Below are 20,450 nucleotides of genomic sequence, written 5' to 3' on the forward strand. Positions count from 1 at the left end.
TTTACAGAAAGTGTGCAATAATTGTTTAAACAAAATTAGGCAGGTGCATAAATTTGGGCTCCACAAAAAAGAAATGTAATCAATATTTAGTAGTTCCTTTTGCAGAAATTACAGCCTCTAAACCAGGGGTCTCAAACTCAATTTACCTGGGGGCCGCAGGAGGCAAAGTCAGGATGAGGCTGGTCCGCATAAGGGAATCAATCAATCAGCAGAGGGGCGGGCAGAGGCGGCGATGCGCCGCGATTGACGTCAGGAGGGGCAGAGCTGAAGTTGAAAGCTCTGCCCCTTCCAGGAAATGCCGGCGGATTGCCCCTCGGGCGATTTGGGGGCTCTGCAGCCCTCGTTTAGTGGCGGGGATGCGGCGGATTACTTGGGAGCACTGAAGCGAACTAATAGTAAGCTTTTGCCGGCGAGGGCCACAAAATATTGTATCGAGGGCCGCAAATGTAGGTTCCAATGAGAGTCTGGATTCTGATTGAAGGTATTCTGGACCATTCCTCTTTACAAAACATCTCTAGTTCATTCAGGTTTGATGGCATGGACACCTCTCTAACTCACACCACATATTTTCAATTACTCACCTAAAAGGATTATTAGGAACACCATACTAATACAGTGTTTGACCCCCCTCTCGCTTTCAGAACTGCCTTAATTCTACGTGGCATTGATTCAACAAGGTGCTGAAAGCATTCTTTAGAAATGTTGGCCCATATTGATAGGATAGCATCTTGCAGTTGATGGAGATTTGTGGGATGCACATCCAGGGCACGAAGCTCCCGTTACATCACATCCCAAAGATGCTTGATTGGGTTGAGATCTGGTGACTGTGGGGGCCATTTTAGTACAGTGAACTCATTGTCATGTTCAAGAAACCAATTTGAAATGATTGGAGCTTTGGGACATGGTGCATTATCCTGCTGGAAGTAGCCATCAGAGGATGGGTACATGATAATCATGAAGGGATGGACATGGTCAGAAACAATGCTCAGGTAGCCCGTGGCATTTAAATGATGCTCAATTGGCACTAAGGGGCCTAAATTGTGTCAAGAAAACATCCTCCACACCATTACACCGCCACCAGCCTGCACAGTGGTAACAAGGCATGATGGATCCATGTTCTCATTCTGTTTATGCCAAGTTCTGACTATCGAGACTCATCAGGCAACATTTTTCCAGTCTTTAACTGTTCAATTTTGGTGAGCTCATGCAAATTGTAGCCTCTTTTTCCTATTTGTAGTGGAGATGAGTGGTACCCGGTTGTAGCCCAACCGCCTCAAGGTTGTGCATGTTGTGGCTTCACAAATGCTTTGCTGCATACCTTGGTTGTAACGAGTGGTTATTTCAGTCAACGTTGCTCTTCTTATTTTAAAATACTTAGGCTGGCCCCTCTGGCACCAACAACCATGCCACGCTCAAAATTGCTTAAATCACCTTTCCCATTCTGAAATCCAGTTTCAAGTTCAGGAGATTGTCTTGACCAGGACCACACCCCTAAATGCATCGAAGTAACTGCCATGTGATTGGTTGATTAGATAATTGCATTAATGAGAAATGGAACAGGTGTTCCTAATAATCCTTTAGGTGAGTGTATATTCAGGTCTGGGGACTGAGATGGCCATTCCAGAACGTTGTACTTGTTCCTCTGCATGCCTTCGTGGACTATGAGCAGTGTTTAGGGTCATCGTCTTGAATGATCCGGCCCCGGTGCAGCTTCAGCTTTGTCACCAATTCCTGGATATTAGTCTCCAGAATCTGCTGATACTAAGTGGAATCCATGCGTCCCTCAACTTTGACAAGATTCCCAGTCCCTGCACTGGCCACACAGCATGATGGAACCCCCACCATATTTTACTGTAGGTAGCAGGTGTTTTTCTTGGAATGCGGTGTTCTTTTTCCTCCATGCATAATGCCCCTTGTTATGCCCAAATAACTCAATTTCAGTTTCATCAGTCCACAGCACCTTATTCCAAAATGAAGCTGGCTTGTGCAAATGTGCTTTAGCATACCTCAAGCGGCTCTGTTTGTGCTGTGGGCTGATAAAAGGCTTCATCTGCATCACTCTCCCATACAGCATCTCCTAGTGTGAAGTACGCTAAATGGTTGAACGATCGTCTGCTATGGTGAGAGAGTCGGGGGGGGGGGGGGGGGTCGTGTACTGCACCTAAAAATTCCACCCAATTATGCCTCCCGCATATGGCGGAACGAACGCTCGGGGCCCCGATACTTACCCTTGGCATATAGTGGGGCACTGGGGGAGTTAAAGCGGTCTAGCACCCAGCATTACAACTTTGCTTGAAAAGATTGTTTACAGCTTAGAAACTTTTATGCCAGTTTTTTTTTAAGCAGAAATTCACTGAATGGGTTTTAGTTTGGATCTAGCTAGAAATCTGCATCCCTGCTGAGGTTTAGTTACAAATGTATCTTTGTTTGGAATTCAAATAGACCTCTGAAAAACCTGTCTGGGAAGCCCTCTGCTCTCTCAGAGAGGTGTTTGTTCATTTACATTGTAAATAGATACATTTGTATCTAATAACCTCAGCACGGAGGAGGATTTCTAGCTAAATGCAACACTAAAATGTCACGTTTAAAGGAATACTTAAGTAAAAAAAAATATGTATGTTATACGCTATAGCAGCATAGAGGGTGATATAGCGGCTGGGAACGCGGAGAATCACTCACATTCCCAGCCTGTCGCCGAACCCGGAAGTAGCCGCCGGCGGGGACAGGAGGATCGGAGCGAGGCTGCGAGGGCACCATACAGCTTCAAGGGGCCGAGGGATGCCCCAGGTGAGTAAAATTTTTTTTTTTTACTTAAAGAGGAACTGTAACGACAAAACGGCCCCTGGGGGGTACTCACCTCGGGTGGGGGAAGCCTCAGGATCCTAATGAGGCTTCCCACGCCGTCCTGCGTCCCTCGGGGTCTCGCTGTAGCCCTCCGTACAGCCGTGATGCAATATTTACCTTCCTGGCTCCTGCGCAGGCGCTCTGATGGCTGTCGGCGCCGAAGTAGGCGGAAATACCCGATCGCCGTCGGGTATGCTCTACTGCGCAGGCGCAAGTTTCCGGCGCCTGCGCAGTAGAGCGGACCCGACGGAGATCGGGTATTTCCGTCTATTTCCGTGCCGAAAGTCGCCGGCTGTTCGGAGGGCTGCAGCGAGACCCCCGTGGGACAGAGGACGGCGTGGGAAGCCTCATTAGGATCCGGAGGCTTCCCCCACCCGAGGTGAGTACCCCCCAGGGGAGGTTTTTGTTGTTACAGAGTCTCTTTAAGTATTCCTTTAACCACTTCGTCCACAGGTCAGTAGATATACGTCCTCTGGGACTTCAGCTAAGCCACAGGTCAGTAGATATACATCTTGTAGCAGAAGCAGTGCTGTGCAGGATTGGGCTCGCTCCTGTGCACATTTCTGGCACTATCTGATGCAGCACTAATTGGTGAACGGGAATATAAGTTTCCTGAGCTAATGAGATTGATTTTTACTATTAAAAATACTTGTATTTTTTCATTTCATAGTGAAAAATACACTCTGTAGCATTTTTTCAGAATCAAATATCTTCACCATAAATTGTGACCGGAACATAATCTAAGTTTTGTGATAAGCAGTAAGAATAGCCAAACAAAATTTGTGTTTTTTATCTACAGTAGCACTTTTTATTTTTAAACTGGAATTGGTAAAACTGAAAAATACATGTTTTTTCTATTTTTTTCTTTGTTTTCCCATTAAAATTCATAGAAAACAAAATAGTTTGAGGGAAAAAATGGCATACAATGAAAGCCTAGTTTGTCTTGAAAAAAACAATATATATTTCATTTCTGTTTCATAAGTAGGGATAAAGTTATTTCTGATTAAATAGGGACATAGCCAAACTGTCAAAACTGCTCTGGTCAATAAGTACAAAACAAGGTCTGGATGCGAAGTGGTTAATCCATTCAGTGAATTTCTGCTAAAAAAAAAAAAAAAAAAAAAAACTGACATAGTTACCAAGCTGTAAGCAATCTTTTAAAGCAAACTTGAAATGCTGGGTGTTAGATCCCCACTTTTGGGCTACTTTTTTGGGCCCCTAAAACTCTGCTTATACTTTAGTGGAGACAAAAAAAAAAAAAAAAAAAAGTTGTATACATACCTGGGGCTGCCTCCAGCCCCATTCGCTTAGATCGCTCCCACGCCGCCGTCCTCAGTCATCTCTGTCTTTTGTACCAGGTCCTGTTACTTCATCCAGTCGCGGCCAGTCTGCGCAAGTAAAGAACGCTATTTATGTATCTCTCCAGCAACCGCCGGAGAGATACCTAGAGGGCGCACTTCTCTTTCACAGACTGGCCGCGACTGGAGGAAGTAACAGGACCCGGTACAGAAGACAGATGACTGAGGGCGGCGTGGAAGCGATCTAAGCGCATGGGGCTGGATGCAGCCCCAGGTATGTATACAACTTTTTTTTCTTCCTCAGCTCTGGTTTCCTTTAAAGGGGAACTTCAGCCTAAACAAACATACTGTCATCAAGTTACATTAGTTATGTTAATTAGAATAGATAGGTAATATAATCTCTTACCCACACTGTTTTAAAAGAACAGGTAAATGTTTGTGATTCATGGGGGCTGCCATCTTTGTCATGGGGGCAGCCATCTTTTTGGTTGAAAGGAGGTGACAAGGAGCAGGAGACACTTCCAACTGTCCTGTGTCCTGATAACCCCTCCCAGCTGCACACACTAGGCTTCAAATGTCAAATTCAAAATGTAAAAAAAAAAAAACAAACAATTGCACCAAAACAGAACGAGAACATCATCAGAAATCCCATCATGCTTTGCACAGCATCAGGGGAAAAATGTCCGGGCAGTTTTCTTATGTGCAGCTAAAAATGAGGCTTGTATAAGAGAAGCAAAGTTCTGATGCTGCGAAACTGTTAAACACCGAGCCTTTTCAGTTCTGCTGAGTAGATTTTTAGTCCGGAGGTTCACTTTAAGCACTGAACTTCTCGTTCGTCTCTCGTCAACCTGTCCTGTAGCTCCTGTACTGCAACTGTCCAGTTCTTTTAATAAAGAAAATTCATGTTGGAGACTTGCATGCTGCAGATTTTTCAGCTTGCCATATTTCAATCAATGCATTTAAGGGATAAAAATGACTAGAAACACAACTCGCTAAGTATTTGGGGTTTTTATTCCTTTAAAATAATTCATACAAATGGTTACACTCACAAACATGATTTAAACCAAAAAAGAAAAAAAAATATATTGCTAGCCTACCACATTACCAGGAAGGAATCAATGTAGGCAATGAAATGTACTACCTTTCAGTAGTTTAGATTTCCCGCATACCACCAATAATATATACTTTTTTTTAATTGTTCTTAAAACTGTTGACAAGCACTATGCTGACTTATACGAACTCTTGATTTTATTTTTTTATTTTTAAACCGAAAAAAAAAATAAAAATTTTTTGTAATGTTGTAATTATTTGAAATTAAAGGGAATCCATGCCAAAAATATGGTTGCAAAAAAAAAAAAAAAAAAAAAATATACATAAGACAAGCAGGTAGAAAAAATGCACTGTGGTTTTAAAGAAAATAAAATGGGAATTTATTGTCCTGAGAAATTCGCCAACTGCCTTGTTTACTGGGCATGTTACAACATACAAAAAGAAAACTTTTTCCCTCTGTTTCAAAAGTGGTTTGCTGAATGCCTCCCTTATGTTTTTTTTCCTCACCCCCCAGTTGATAGTTATGCAAACAGACCCTTTTTAATGTTCTAAAAACTGTACACAGACAAGTACATTCATGAGATAATTAACTACTAACTTCTCTTGCTTAACAAAGGACCCAAACAGGACACAGAACAGTGAGGTCAGTCCACTGAACAGGGACAAACTACAATATTTTTTTTTTTAATATGAAGGGGAGGAAAAATTAAAATAAAAAAAAAAGTTCCCAAATGCTCTCTCTGCCTCCTAGTTTATGTTGTATATTTGGACCAATATTTCTAAAAACAATTATGATCTGCAGGTAAAGTTCATCATTTTTGCCTCAATATGGAATCCAGGCGACACTGATCTTTACGTTGTAGACTTTTCATCTCTGCCCGATCTCCAATGCAAGGAATGGTCATCTGATTTATTTTTATTCAGGTTATTGGCTACAATTGGTCGCTCGGATGGTCTCTGTCAGCTTCTGGTTTGACGGTTTGGCCGGGTGAAGGGGTGTGTGGCGGGTGGACCACTGCTGGATGACCGTGGGATAAAGGCATGGCGTTGGGGACGATTCCTTCTACTGCTGTTGAGAGGCCGGTTGGAGCAACGCTGACAACGCCTGGAGGGTACCTACAGGGGGAAACAAACATGGATCAGCCTATGAAATGAAGATACCATCATCCAGTGTAAGACAAGTCATGAGAGGAAGCAAACAATTGCCAACATTACGGCCTTTTTTTTCACATAATAGCGAACAGATGAGGGGGCTAGTCTAGATTAGTGAACCCATAGTGGTAACCTCATAGGGGAAATCTTAACATGATTGGGTGGGCAGCACCCTCTCGAACTGCTAGGTTTCAGATAGGTTGTAGTAAACTACGCCCACACTATTTGGCCAATCACAATACCTTGTGCTGTAAGAGGGTGCTGTGATTAGAAAACTATGCCCCATTACATTTCCTGCTGGGTCCCCTAAGGTAGACTAGCACCCAGATATACTATGTAAATTTGACATGTCAATGAGTGAAATCCCAAATGGTTTTTGGCATCACCACAAGTGACGTTACCCATGGAACAGGCACTCACAGTGACCAAAAACACTGGAGGTGGCCATGAGTTACCCTTGCATTTAGGTGGGCCTTTAACACTGCACGGAAGGACACTTCTACACTTGGAGGACATCAGCTGGGGGTCCGTTGGCCGTAGTGATATGAACGCAGTTACCGCCATGCACTTGATCAATCCCCCCCCCCCTCCCTTTTTTTTTTTTAGAAATCCTGAGTGATACTTTTGTTTGCTTTCAGCTCAAGAACTAGCAAAAGATCAATCGGGTTGCAATGTTATGGCAACAATTCTTGTTTGGCCAGCAATATTAAGTGCTTTAGGGGAAGTGTTGGCTCCACCCCTTTAGGGGAAGTCGAGCTTTGCATTGCATAGGGCTAATTAGATTTGCAATGCTGATAAATTATACTGACAACTTTATACTCCAGCTGTCAGGTTTTCTATCTTTTACCACCTGAATGTGATGAGTCCTATGCTGTTCCCAGGTTCGCACAAGTTTTTTTTGTTACAGGTTGGGGGTCTCTTCCATGAGGATACCTTACCGCGGTGGAGGAGTCTAGTATGGCACACTCCGTGCGCAAACTGTTTTTGGAAGCAAACATCCTCCATTTTGTTGCATCTGTTTTGAATGCAAGTTGTGTATCCTGCCTATCTTTATATTTGATTGTCAATCAGATGCAGCCTGCCTTGAGAAGCATTGCCACCTCCTCCTGCTGTAAAGTCCTATGCAGAGATGGTCAATAAGGTGCAAATAGTTCTGATTGCATTCAGATTGCTTGCAGCTTAGAACTGAACCAATAAATTGCACTTCCTACCAGCTGTGATTGGATAGATTCCAAGCTACATAGCACTTGCAATACATTTGCATGCAAGTCAAAATTATTAGTAATCTATTGATAAATCTCTCCCAAAGAAGTTTCTGTTAGAGATTTAACAGCATGATTACCTTAAACAGCAGTAAAGTAAAAGAATCACAAGACGTCACGTTGTGTAAAATGTGATCTTTATGCAATTGTGATTTCCTGTATTCAATCTGTATTCCTCTGCTCTAAGCAAGTTGAATTACCTGATGGTTGTGTAGGTTTTATCTCTGCATGTTTTTCTTCAGTAAAGACCTCTAACTTGTTATACTGGGTGCCTATCTGCGTGTACAAAACACTCCACTCCATCAGTTTCTTCACGTGCTAATATTATACATGTGCAAAATGGAAAGTTGTCTGTCAAAGCAAACCTCCTCTCTTATTCTGAGATCTTTATCTAAATGCCGCAATGGGGAATGATGACAGATCAGAATGATAATGATAATCCACATGATAAATCAATATATGAACTCTCCCCTAATCTCATATTTCTCCAAGAGACCAGTAATCTTCACCTCTGGGACAAGACGGCTGTAGATCAATATTACAGGCCTATAAAAAACTGCTCTCCATGCCACTTCCAGTATGTGTCATTATTAAATATTAAAGCCATCATGAATATATGTATAATTAGATACAGAGAGAGGATGGAGGCTGGTGGAGCTCTACAGGAATCATTTTGCATGAAGGACGAATAGCAGAGGAGCAAAAAGCTCTGTTGTACTGTTGTACATTCTACATCCAACAGAAAGGTGATCACGAGAAAGCAAACTGGCAAAAGAGAAATAGTGAAGAGAATGGGAAACTGGCAAAAGAGAAATAGTGAAGAGAATGGGAAACTGGCAAAAGAGAGATGGTGAAGAGAATGGGAAACTGGCAAAAGAGAGATGGTGAAGAGAATGGGAAACTGGCAAAAGAGAGATGGTGAAGAGAATGGGAAACTGGCAAAAGAGAGATGGTGAAGAGAATGGGAAACTGGCAAAAGAGAGATGGTGAAGAGAATGGGAAACTGGCAAAAGAGAAATGGTGAAGAGAATGGGAAACTGGCAAAAGAGAAATGGTGAAGAGAATGGGAAACTGGCAAAAGAGAGATGGTGAAGAGAATGGGAAACTGGCAAAAGAGAGATGGTGAAGAGAATGGGAAACTAGCAAAAGAGAGATGGTGAAGAGAATGGGAAACTGGCAAAAGAGAGATGGTGAAGAGAATGGGTAACTGGCAAAAGAGAGATGGTGAAGAGAATGGGAAACTGGCAAAAGAGATGGTGAAGAGAATGGGAAACTGGCAAAAGAGAAGAGGTTAAGAGAATGGGAAAGCAACAAAAGTGAATGGGAAATTGGCAAGAGAAGGGGTGAAGAGAATGGGAAACCGGCAAAAGACACATAGGTTTCCTGCACATAACAGTCTATGAATTACAGAAAAGTTAATGCATGCACCCCATCACCAATAGACCACAGACAAATGGTGTAATAGTGCACATAAAACAGAGATGCATCACTGCCCAGGTAAAACAGTCAGCAAATGATTTGCCTAGATGTGTAATGTCCGTTATTACCTGTAGGCGGCGCCGTTCAGCTCTGGATGAACCACCGCTGGCTCCATACTGGCCCAATGTGTGGCTGCAGTTAAGTGATCTTTATTGACACAGTTCTTCAGGCTGTCGGGGATGCGACCTGTTAAGAGAATGCCATTATATATTAAGCACTAAGCAGCAGATTTTAAGGCCTGCAAGTTGGTACAGGAATGAGCCATCCACGTCTAAATATTTACATTAGTGAATTAGTACATTAATTAATTACATTAGTTACTTTGAAGGCAGAAAGACACACAAAACTCATTGCAACGTGTAACAGCCAAGTGAAAGATATAACATAACAGTAGTTCAGAAGAAAGAGGTGGATAACGGAAAATATCCCCACTGAAAAAATACATATCTGCTGGGATTCATCATTCTGAATTGCAAACCAAGCTAATTGGCTTCAAAGCAAACAACTATGGGGGGGGGGGGGGGGGGGGGACAATACACTGTCCAAAGATGCTAGAGACAAAGTTGTGGACAGGCGGAAAAGCGAGGAGAAATTCACAGGTTGTTTTTTTTTAATCCCTGGTAGGGATGGTCAGTAATATGCAAATCAGTCACAAGGTGGCCATACACTGGTTGATTTGCCATCAGATTCAACCAATAGATAGATTGAATCTGATCAGAGAGGGATCGTATGGCTGCCTTCACTGCAAACAGATTGTGAATCGATTTCAGCATGAAACCGTTCACAATCAGTGGTGGTGGTGGTGCTGCCGCTGCTTCCCCCTGCATACATTACCTGCTCCGGCCGGCGCGAGTCCCCCTCTGTCCCCGCGGCTTCTTCTCCACGCTGGGTTCCGGAACGGCTGCAGCTTCATTGAACTGCCTGTCTGGGGAAGCTTAAACAGTAGAGGGCGCTCTACTGTTTCAATTTTCCTGCCGGGACAGGAAGTGCAATAGAGCTGCAGCCGGTCCGGAACCCAGCGCGGAGAAGAAGCCGCGGGGACAGAGGGGGGACTCTCGCCAGCCGGAAAATAGGTGTATGGGCCCCTTAAGGCATACATGTCAAACTCCGGCCCGCAGGCCATATCTAGCACTCTGAGCCATTACATTTGGCCCCCAAGTGGTTTCCCCACTTTATATTATGTTTGGCCCACTCTAGACCACCAGGGAAACTATATTGGAGGTGAAGCACTAGAACACCAGGGAAGCCATATGGGGGAAAGAACTAAACACCAGAGAACTGTATAGGGGAGGGTGGGAGCCTCTAAACACCAGGGAAAAGTATAGGGGAAGGAGGACCACTAGACACCAGGGAACTGTATAGTGGAGAGGGGCCATTAGACACTTGGGAACTTTATAAGAGAGAAAGGTGGCCAGTAGACATTGAGGTTGGCCCGCGACTAGGTTACAGTGTACAATTTTGGCCCACTTTGTATTTGAGTTCGACACTCCTGGTCTAAGGTGAAGCAAAATTCTGCAATGTTTCTTTTATAAAAATGTATGCAGCTTGAAAATGGACCAACCAAATTAAGTCAAGGTGGGATAGGATTGTTCGATTTTTAAGCGACAAATTTGCATATAGAATTTGCAGAATTGCACGAACACAGTTATGCACATTCCAGTGGCCATTCACCAGTCACACGGCACCGTCAAAAGATCTCTGAGTAACACTCTGGTGCTTTCAGCCCGCATGTCACTGATTGCCGGTGATCAGCAATGCTCTGCAGCACAAGTAATCCTATGGGATAACTCACACTGCGGTGATTGTGGCACATTTGGCGATTTGCGGGTCTGAGTGTGAACAGGGCCTTTATCAATCCCTAGTAGGAATGGTAATGAGATGCAAATAATTGTGAGTTGACTGAAAATTGTGCACATTTTTTCACAAATCTAACTAACTTGGAAATGGATCAAATGAAGCCATTGTAGGTATTGATTGGTCCAAATTCAAGCAGCATAAATTTGCATGCCAATTTTTTATGATCTTGCATCAACTATTTGCATGTCATTAACCATCTCTAGCAGGGAGTTGAGATGTTACTTGGAAGAGGAAGCATTCATCATTGCAGCATGACCATGTAAGGCTCGAGACACTGCAGAGCAGGGGAGCAATGGGAGAAAACGCTCCCATTTGACTTCTATACAAATCATGGTAAAAATTGCAACAAAATCGTAGCGATTGCTCAAAAAATCATGATGGCGCCAATTTTGTAGCAATCTGAATGCAAGTTAGAGAGTTTTTTTTCTTCTAAAGGCACAGTTCTGACAGTCAGCAAAGCGCTCTGCAGTGTCTCGCGCTGTGTGTCTAGGTGGCCATACACTGGTCGATTTGCCATCATATCGACCAACAGATATATCCCTCTCTGATCGAATCTGATCAGAGAGGGATCGTATGGCTGCCTTTACTGCAAACAGATTGTGAATAGATTTCAGCAAGAAATCGATCCACCATCTGTGAAGCTGACGCTGCCCCCCCCTGCATACATTACCTGATCCGGCCGGCGCGAGTCCCCCGGTCTCCGCTGTCTTCTCCGCTCTGGGCTCCAGCTTCACTGTACTTCCTGTCCCGGGAAGCTTAAACAATAGAGGGCGCTCTACTGTCGGGACAGGAAAAAGTGAAGCCTGCCGGAGCCCAGCGGAGAAGGAGCAGTGGTGACAGCGGGGATACGCGCCGGCAGGAGCAGGTAATGTATTGCCGCTAGCGTCAGTCGGACATTCGAACGCCGCTATCAACGCACTCCCGACCCGCCGGCGATCGAGCGAAATCTTCCGCGCGGATGAATCGACGGGAACGATGGATTTCGGACGGAAATCGGTCAGCGTTTGCTCACAGTGATGGAATCTGCTGTATATAGGCGGGAAGTTCGTTGTATGGGCCCCTTAACAAAATGAGACCTAAATAGTTCAGAGTTAATGCAAGATAACGCAAATTCTGTACGCAAAATTATCCTTCAGGCCTCTTGCACACTACATGTGATTCCAATTTTTAATATGATCCGATTTTTGATTCCAATGAAAAAAAGATAGTTTTTTTTTTTTTTTTTAATTGGAATCAGATCGTATATTAAAAAAAAAAAAATAAAAAAAAAAAAAATCGGAATGGCATGTAGTGTGCAAGAGGCCTAAAATTGGTCCATTACTGCATTCTTACAAGTACCATGCTGGCAATTTTCAGGAATTAAAAATGTGGACTGTCCGCACAGTAAATGGGCCCCTTTACAGCCTGTATAAAATATGGTGCAAAGTACAGCGAAAGAGGAGGACAACACTTGATATTATCATTAGCCATTTTTATTCTTTAACTAGCTGATTGCCCGGTGTTGCCCGGGTATTTATTTGGCTGGTGTTGGCTCTGCATACTTTTTTTAATCCTAACACACAATTACTCACTGACCAAGTTTGTGAGCTTTGCGGTCTTTGGTATCAATAATTTGCATTGAAATAAAAAATCTGATTGGCTGTTTGTGGCCCCACACCCTTTTCTGAATTTGCACCCCAGTCACCCAATAACCAACTGTACCAGGTTTGAGGCTTGTGCCATTAACAGTGCAAGAATGGTAGCAATTAAATATTCCCCTTGAAAAGCAATAGGTGAAGTTTGATTCACTTTTTAGGCTCCACCCACTTTTCTGAATATCAATCCTAGTCACTCAGTGACCAACTGTGCAAAGTTTAAAAACCCTGACATTAACAGTGTAAGAATGGCTGCAGTTTACATTTTCCCAGTGAAATTTGTATTTGTCTCCACCAACTGATGACCCGGCATTGCCTGTGTATGTATTTGACTGGTGTTGGCTCCGCCCACTTTCTATCCCTAACGCACAAACACTCAATGACCAAGTTTGTGAGCTTTGGGGTCCTTGGCATCAATAATTTGTATATTTCCATAGAAACTAAACAAATCAGATTGGCTGTTTGTGGCTTCACCCCCTCTCCAGCATTTGAATCCCAGTCACCCAATGACCAACTGTAGTAGGTTTGAGGCATCTGCTATTAACAGTGTAAAAATAGCAGCAATTTAAATATTCCACTTGAAAATCAACAGGTGCATTTTGATTGGCTATTATAGGCTCCACCCACTTCCCTGAATATTAATCTCAGTCACTCAGTGACCATCTGGGCAAAGTTTGGGAACCCTGCCATGAACAGTGTAAGAAGGGTTGCAGTTTACACTTTCCCAGTGATATTTGTTTTTGGCTCTGCCTCCTATTTGTAACCTGGACACAAAGTCACTACTCAATGACCAAGTTTGTGAGCTTTGGGGTCCTTGGCATCAATTTGTATTTTCACATGAAATGAAACAAATCTGATTAACTGTTTGTGGCACTGTCCCCTTTTCTGAATTTGAACCCCAGTGACCCAATTACCAACTGTACCAGGTTTGAGGCTTTTGCCACCAACAGTGCAAGAATGGCAGCAATTTTAATATTCTCCTTGAAAAGTGACATTTGATTTTTGATTGGCATTTTTAGGCTCCACCAACTCTGAATATTAATCTCAGTCACCCAGTAACCAGCTGTGCAAAGTTTGAGAACCCTGCCATTAACAGTGAAGAAGGGCTGCAGTTTACAATTTCCCAGAAAAATCTGTTTTTGACTCCATCCACTTTTTGTAACCTGGACACACAGTCACTCAATGACCAAGTTTGTGAGCTTTTGGGTTCCTGGCATCAAAATTGTGCTAATGGAAGCTGTTTATCCAACAAAGAAATCTAGGTATTTTTTGGCTCCACCCCTTCACTGAATTTGAACCCCAGACACTTAACGACCGACTGTAGTAGGTTTGAGGCCTCTGCTATTAACAGTGTAAGAATGGCTGCAGTTTCAATATTCCCCTTGAAAATCAATAGGGGAATTTTGATTGGCTCTTGTAGGCTCCACCTACTTTTCCGAATATTAATCTTAGTCACCCAGTGACCAACTGTGTGAAGTTGGAGAACCCTGCAGTGTAAGAGTGTAAGAAAAGCTGCAGTTTACATTTTCCCATGTAAAAAGTTAGTAGTTTTTGACTCCGCCCACTATTTCTAATCTTGACATACAGTCACTCAATGACCAAGTTTATGAGCTTTGGGGTCCTTGGCATCAATAAGTTGCATTTTACCATTGAAATTAAACAAATCTGATTGGCTGTTTTTGGCCCGCTCCCTTCAGAATTTAAACCCCAGTCTCCCAGTGACTGACTGTAGCAGATTTTAGGCCTCTGCCATTAAGAGTGCATGAATGGTGGCAATGTAAATATTCCCCTTGAAAATCAAAACGTGAATTTTGATTGGCTGCTGTAGGCTCCACCCACATTCCTGAATATTTGTCCCAGTCACCCAGTGGCCAACTGTCACGTTTAAGAACTCTGACAATAACAGAATGACTAAAATCAATCTAACAATTCTGATTGGCTGTTTGTGGCTCCACCCCTTTAGTGAATTTGGACCCCAGTCACCCAATGACTGACTGTATCAGGTTTGAGGCCTCTGCCATTAACAGTGTAAGAATGGTAGCAATGTGAATATTCCCCTTGAAAATCAATAGGTACATTTTGATTGGCTGTTGTAGGCTCCACCCAGATTTCTGAATATTCATCCTAGTCACCCAGTGGCCAATTGTGTAAAGTTTGGGAACCCTGCCATGTTAAAAATTTTGTTAGTGGCACCGCCCACTTTTTCTAACCTTGACATACAGTCACTCAATTATCAAGTTTATCAGCTTTTTGGTCCTTGGTATCAATACTTTGTATATTCCCACTGAAAAATAAACAAATCTGGCTGTTTGTGGCTCCGCCCCCTTTCTGAATTTGGATCCTAGTCACCCAGTGACCAACTGTACCAGGTTTGAGGCATCTGCTTTTAACAGTATAAGAGAATGGTAGCAGCTTAAATATTCCCTTTGAAAATCAAAAGGTGAATTTTTATTGGCTGTTGTAGGCTCCACCCACCTTCCAAAATCTTAATCTCAGTCACCCAATGACCAACTGTGCAAAGTTTAAGAACCCTGCCATTAACGGTGTAAGAATGGCTGCAGTTTATATTTTCCCAGTAAAAGTTGTTTTTTGCTCCGCCCACTTTTTGTAACCTTGACACACAGTCACTCAATGACCAAGTTTGAGAGCTTTCAGGTTCCTGGCATCAAAAATGTGTGAATGGAAGCAGTTTATCCACCAAGGAAATCTGATTGGCTGTTTGTGGCCCCGCCCCTTTAGTGAATTTGGACCCCAGTCACCCAATGACTGACTGTAGCAAGTTTGAAGCCGCTGCCATTAAAAGTGTAAAAATAGCAGCAGTTTAAATATTCCCCTTGAAAATCAATAGGTGCATTTTGATTGGCTGTTGTAGGCTCCACCCATTTTCTTGAATCTTAATCGCTTTCACCCAGTGACCAATTGTGGGAAGTTTGAGAACCGTGCGATTAACTAAGAATGGCTGCAGTTTACATTTTCCCATTTAAAATGAACGGCTGAAATTTGATTGGTTGTTTTATGCTCCGCCCACTTTTCCTGGATTTGTAACATCGATCACCAAGTGACCACCTGTGCCAAGTGTGGGGACTCTGGCTTGATTACTGTGAGAATGGCAGCCTTTTACATTTTTTCCATTGACTTGAATGGGTGAAATCTGATTTGTGGTTTGTAGCTCCGCCCACGTGTGCAGAGAGGAAGCGAGACCCCCAGAACATATCATCCCAGGTAGTAAGGGATCTGTATACCAAGTTTCGTTCAAATCGGTCAAGCAGTTTTCGCGTGATCGCGACACACGCACGCAACGCACACACACAATTTTATATATATGTTACGGCCAGAACCCGAAGTTTGGCCACTTCTAGTTCTGGCCGGCCACTTCGGGTTCTGGCCGGCCAATTTGCGAAGTGGCCGCTGCGCTGCGGCCAATGTTAGAAATGGATTGTTTACTCTGATATTAATGTATCTTCTGGCCGCAGCGCAGCGGCCAAACGTATTAATTTGTTGCAATTAAGCCGGCGGCAATGTAACAATTCAAGCCGCCGGCTTTTTATCTGCCTCTCTCTCCTTCTCCCCCCCCCCCCGCCTCTCTCTCCTCCCCCCGCCTCTCTCGCTCTCCTATGGGCAGCCGGGCGGGGACACGAGTATCCCCCCGGAGTCGTTCGTTGCGGCAGGGAAGCCTGCCGTTCTTGCAGAGCGGGTGCTGGCAGAAGCAATGTCTGCAGCCTCCCCGCTCTGCTGCCCCTGCTGCGACGAACGACTCTGGGGGACTCGCGTGTCCCCCACCGGCTGGCCATAAGAGGAGAGAGAGAGAGAGGCAGATAAAAAGCCGGCGGCTTGAATTGTTACATTGCCGCCGGCTTAATTGCAACAAATTAATACGTTTGGCCGCTGCGCTGCGGCCAGAAGATACATTAATATCAGAGTAAACAATCCATGTCTAACATTGGCCGCAGCGCAGCGGCCACTTCGCAAATTGGCCGGCCAGAACCCGAAGTGGCCGGCCAGAACTAGAAGTGGCCAAACTTCGGGTTCTGGCCGTAACATATATATAGATAAATGATCACTATCGCAAAAAAAATGTAACACACTTGCACATAAAATGTATATCACTCAGGAAAAAAGTGATTTATAGTGCATTTTACTCTATGTTGCTATCACAGTAGGTAGTAAAAAATGTTTTGGGAACTAGTCCATCTCCTCATGGGGGATTCTCAGTATTTCTTTTATTCTTTACAAAATCAATTCCTGAAAAGGATCTATACAAAGAAGTCAGCCAACCTCCCCACTTATCTGTACACGGTTTGGTCACTTGGGCTAAGTGCAGTTAAGCTTCCCTTTAAGGTGAATGTGAATACTATTATGATGATTACTATTGTCGTCCATGATGGTACTGCCAATAATATTACCAGGAGGTGTCAGCTGTGCTTACTTGTAATGGCTCTGCGGATCTCCCTTGCTGCCTCCTCCCTCATCTCTATGGAGGCCTGCTCGCTGTACCAGGCCGCGTGTGGCGTGCAGATGAGGTTCGGTGCATCTTTCAGGGCACCCTGCGCAAAGCTGAAAAAAACAACCCTAGAGTTAAAATTAAGAACTTCAGTACATCCCATTTCAGCTGTACAAAGAAGGAAAAAATGTGTTGGACAGAATACATCCATGGAAGATGGAGAAGACTACACTATTTTCTATATCGAATACTGCTGCGCTTTTAAAATCGCATGTGTTTTTTTAATCGCAAAGTCTTTTGAAAAATCATGAAAATCTTTAAGATCTGTACACACTAGTGCGATGTGATTTTTCCATTTTCATGAAGGCTTTGCGATTTTAAAAAACGCAGCTCAAGCGCAGCAGTGTGTACAGGCCCTAAACGTATGATGCGTGACCAAACTGCAGCAAAACTGCAGCACTGATACCCATTTGAAAACAAACAATATGAAGATCTGGCACTTCTGCAAATGATAGCGAGCGAATTGACAAAGGATGCCTGATCTTGTCCCAGTTAAGGGCTGGGACACACTAGGAGGGCTTCTGCAGCGATTGCCAGGGATTGGCAAAGCAATACACCAGTGGATACCTGGGCCTGCGCAGTACAGCCCAGAGGACGTCCGATGACGTCAGCGCGCCGGCGTGAAACGCATAATGGAGCGCAGAAGAGGCCCGACCTGGCTGCCGGCCTGGCCAGGTCGGGTCGGCCACCGGGAGCCTGCGGAGCGGCACCGAGGGCACCTCCTGCCTGCCACGGGTTAGAGGAAGCCCCAAGTAAGTGGATATGGATTTTACAATTTTTTTTTTTTATTGTCCCTGAACCTTCCCTTTAATAAATAAATACATTGTAGGGAGAGAAAAAAAAAAAAAAAGCTGAGCAAAATCACTTTTCTAAGCGAAAAGTGCTGACCAAATAGCCATCGCCTGCGATAGTGCTGTCGATTTGTAATGTGAACAAGGTCGAAGGGGAAAAAAAAAAAATCAACAGACAATCAACAGTGCAAAAAAAAAAAAAGAAAAAAAAATTCTACCCTAATGTGATGAGTTTGAACCTTTTCATCAATTAGATTCAAATATTTAAAAGTTTATGCAGATTCATGTAATTTTATGCAAATATATGCAGCTTCAAAATGAACCAATTTAAACGTAAGTGGGACTTGATTGGTCCATTTTCAAGCAGCATATATTTGCATAAAAATTTACATAATCCTGTAACTCCAATATTTGCATCTCATTGATCATCCCTACTGAGGACCCGTTGTGGGCAATATTTATGTCCCACTGACAGGTGTCACAAAAGACAGGAAATAAGAAATCCCTTAATTTGGGACAGAGACCGCAATAACACTGGCAGATATAATTGACCACTATTGAATCCAGACTAAAAATGTTTGGGTTTAATTGGGCCCTGTATACAGTCCTTCGCCCTCCTCCCGCGGTCTGCCGATCAGCCCAGGTGACTGGCTCAGTTGCGTCAGTCCGGGTATACTGGGCATGTGCAGTAGGTCAGCACATCTGCAGAAGACCCAGACTGGACCCGACTGAGCCAGTTACCGGGGCTGATTGCGGGTGAACGGCAGGCGGCGGGAGGAAGCCCTGGGTAAGTATCAATCTTTACTTTACAAGGTCTCTGGTACACTTTAACTCTTCAGTAAAGATGGTCAATAAGATGCAAATAATTCTGAGTTGATGCAAAGTTATGCTAAAGTATGCCGGTTCTACCTCAGCGGGATCAGATTGTTCCATTTTCAAGCTGCATAATCCAGCACCAGCTCAGAATTTTTTGCATCTCCGTGATCATCCCTACTTTTCAGCGTTAAAGAGACTCCGTAACAAAAATTGCATCCTGTTTTTTATCATCCTACAAGTTCAAAAAGCTATTCTAATGTGTTCTGGCTTACTGCAGCACTTTGTACTATCACAGTCTCTGTAATAAATCAATGTAAGGCTGCCAAGTTCTTCAGTGTTGTGGTTCTGCTATGAACTCCCCCTTCCAGGCCCCTCTATGCACACTGTGTTATTTAGGATTAGAGCAGCTTCTCTCTCATCTTTTACAAGCTGGATAAATCGTCCTCTGAGCTGGCTGGGCTTTCACATACTGAAGAATTACAGACAAGGGCAAAGCTGTTTGCAGGAAGAAACAAGCAGCCTTAAACTTCAGTGCATGAGAACAGGGGGAAAGAAACACACAAATGATCTCTTGAGATTCAAAAGGAGGGCTGTATACAGCCTGCTTGTGTATGGATGTATTTTCTATGTGTGCACATGCTGTACATCAACCTACTTCCTGTTTTGGTGGCTATTTTGTTTGTTTATAAACAAACTTTTTAAAACTGTTTTTAACCACTTTTAATGCGGCGAGGAGCGGTGAAATTGTGCCAGAGGGTAATAGGAGATGTCCCCTAACGCACTGGTATGTTTACTTTTGTGCGATTTTAACAATACAGATTCTCTTTAAAGTGCAGCAGGCAACTGCGGGTTATGATGCAATTTTTTGTTACCGTCGCCAGTGGATTTTAATAGGAAATTCATCTACTGTGTGGAAAAGTAATGAAGTTTGTATTTTTTTTTTTTAATGCTATGCAGAAACGCAGATGCCTCCTGAAAATGCAGCAGCTCCATAGATGATTTATTGCATGCTTTTCCGCATGTCAGGGCCAATGCTAGATCCAAAGATCAGTGGCACATGCCCTGGATCTTTTCTGGGGTGCCCAGGATGCCCTCCAGGCAGCAGTACTCATCTCTGGCCACTTGGAGGAGAGCACTGACGCCTGCTACAGAGGAGGTCTCCATATGGATGAAGGAGAGGAGTAGTTCCTCCTGCTGTGGTGGTGGGGGGTGGTGGGGGAAATCAGGGGGAAAACAGTGAGGAGGACAATGATGCATGCTCCCTATGGCGGCTCCAGGCACCACATCTTCCAGCATGTCACCACAACACCCAGCATGCCCCAGAGAGATACCACAGGGCCCAGCATGGCACCATACAGCACCCAGAATACCCCACATGTTTAACCACCTGAGTGGTATGGACGAGCTGAGCTCGTCCACACCGCCGCAAGAGATCACATGGCCCCAGGTATTTTTTGTTTTTTTTAATAAAAATTATTTTATATCATGTAGCTAGCACTAGGCTAGCTACACGTGTCCTCCGATCGCCGCTGGCACCCTCTGATCCCCCGATCGCCACCCTTATACATACCTCCCCTGGAACCCGCGATTTCACAGCCTCTCCAATAGCCTCCAGGTGTCGCTATGGGGAGGATCGGGACTGCGCATGACGTCGGTGATGTCAGACGTCATGTCCGATCGTCGCCATAGCGACGAGAGAAGCTGTTCTGAGAAGTTGCGGTTCTCGCGGGATCGCGGCTAGGTAAATATAGCCGGCGGCGATCGGG

The 20,450-nt window shown here is 43.9% G+C and overlaps 1 protein-coding gene across 10 annotated transcripts in view; it reads right to left on the reverse strand.

Moving 5' to 3' along the window:
* Positions 1-5,135: 5,135 nt before the first annotated feature.
* The window catches only part of CTBP1 (C-terminal binding protein 1), a 664,453-nt gene continuing 649,138 nt past the window's right edge, over positions 5,136-20,450 (reverse strand). For all 10 annotated transcript variants that reach the window (XM_068275626.1, XM_068275617.1, XM_068275601.1 and 7 more), the window contains 3 exons: positions 17,003-17,130; positions 9,154-9,271; positions 5,136-6,308 (listed from right to left, as the gene is read on the reverse strand). In XM_068275626.1, the coding sequence (XP_068131727.1) occupies positions 6,125-6,308; positions 9,154-9,271; positions 17,003-17,130 (430 nt within the window). In that variant the 3' untranslated portion in view covers positions 5,136-6,124. The remainder of the gene's footprint in view (positions 6,309-9,153; positions 9,272-17,002; positions 17,131-20,450) is intronic.

The sequence above is a fragment of the Hyperolius riggenbachi genome, chromosome 1 (assembly GCF_040937935.1).
Source record: "Hyperolius riggenbachi isolate aHypRig1 chromosome 1, aHypRig1.pri, whole genome shotgun sequence".
NCBI classification, from domain to species: Eukaryota; Metazoa; Chordata; class Amphibia; order Anura; family Hyperoliidae; genus Hyperolius; species Hyperolius riggenbachi.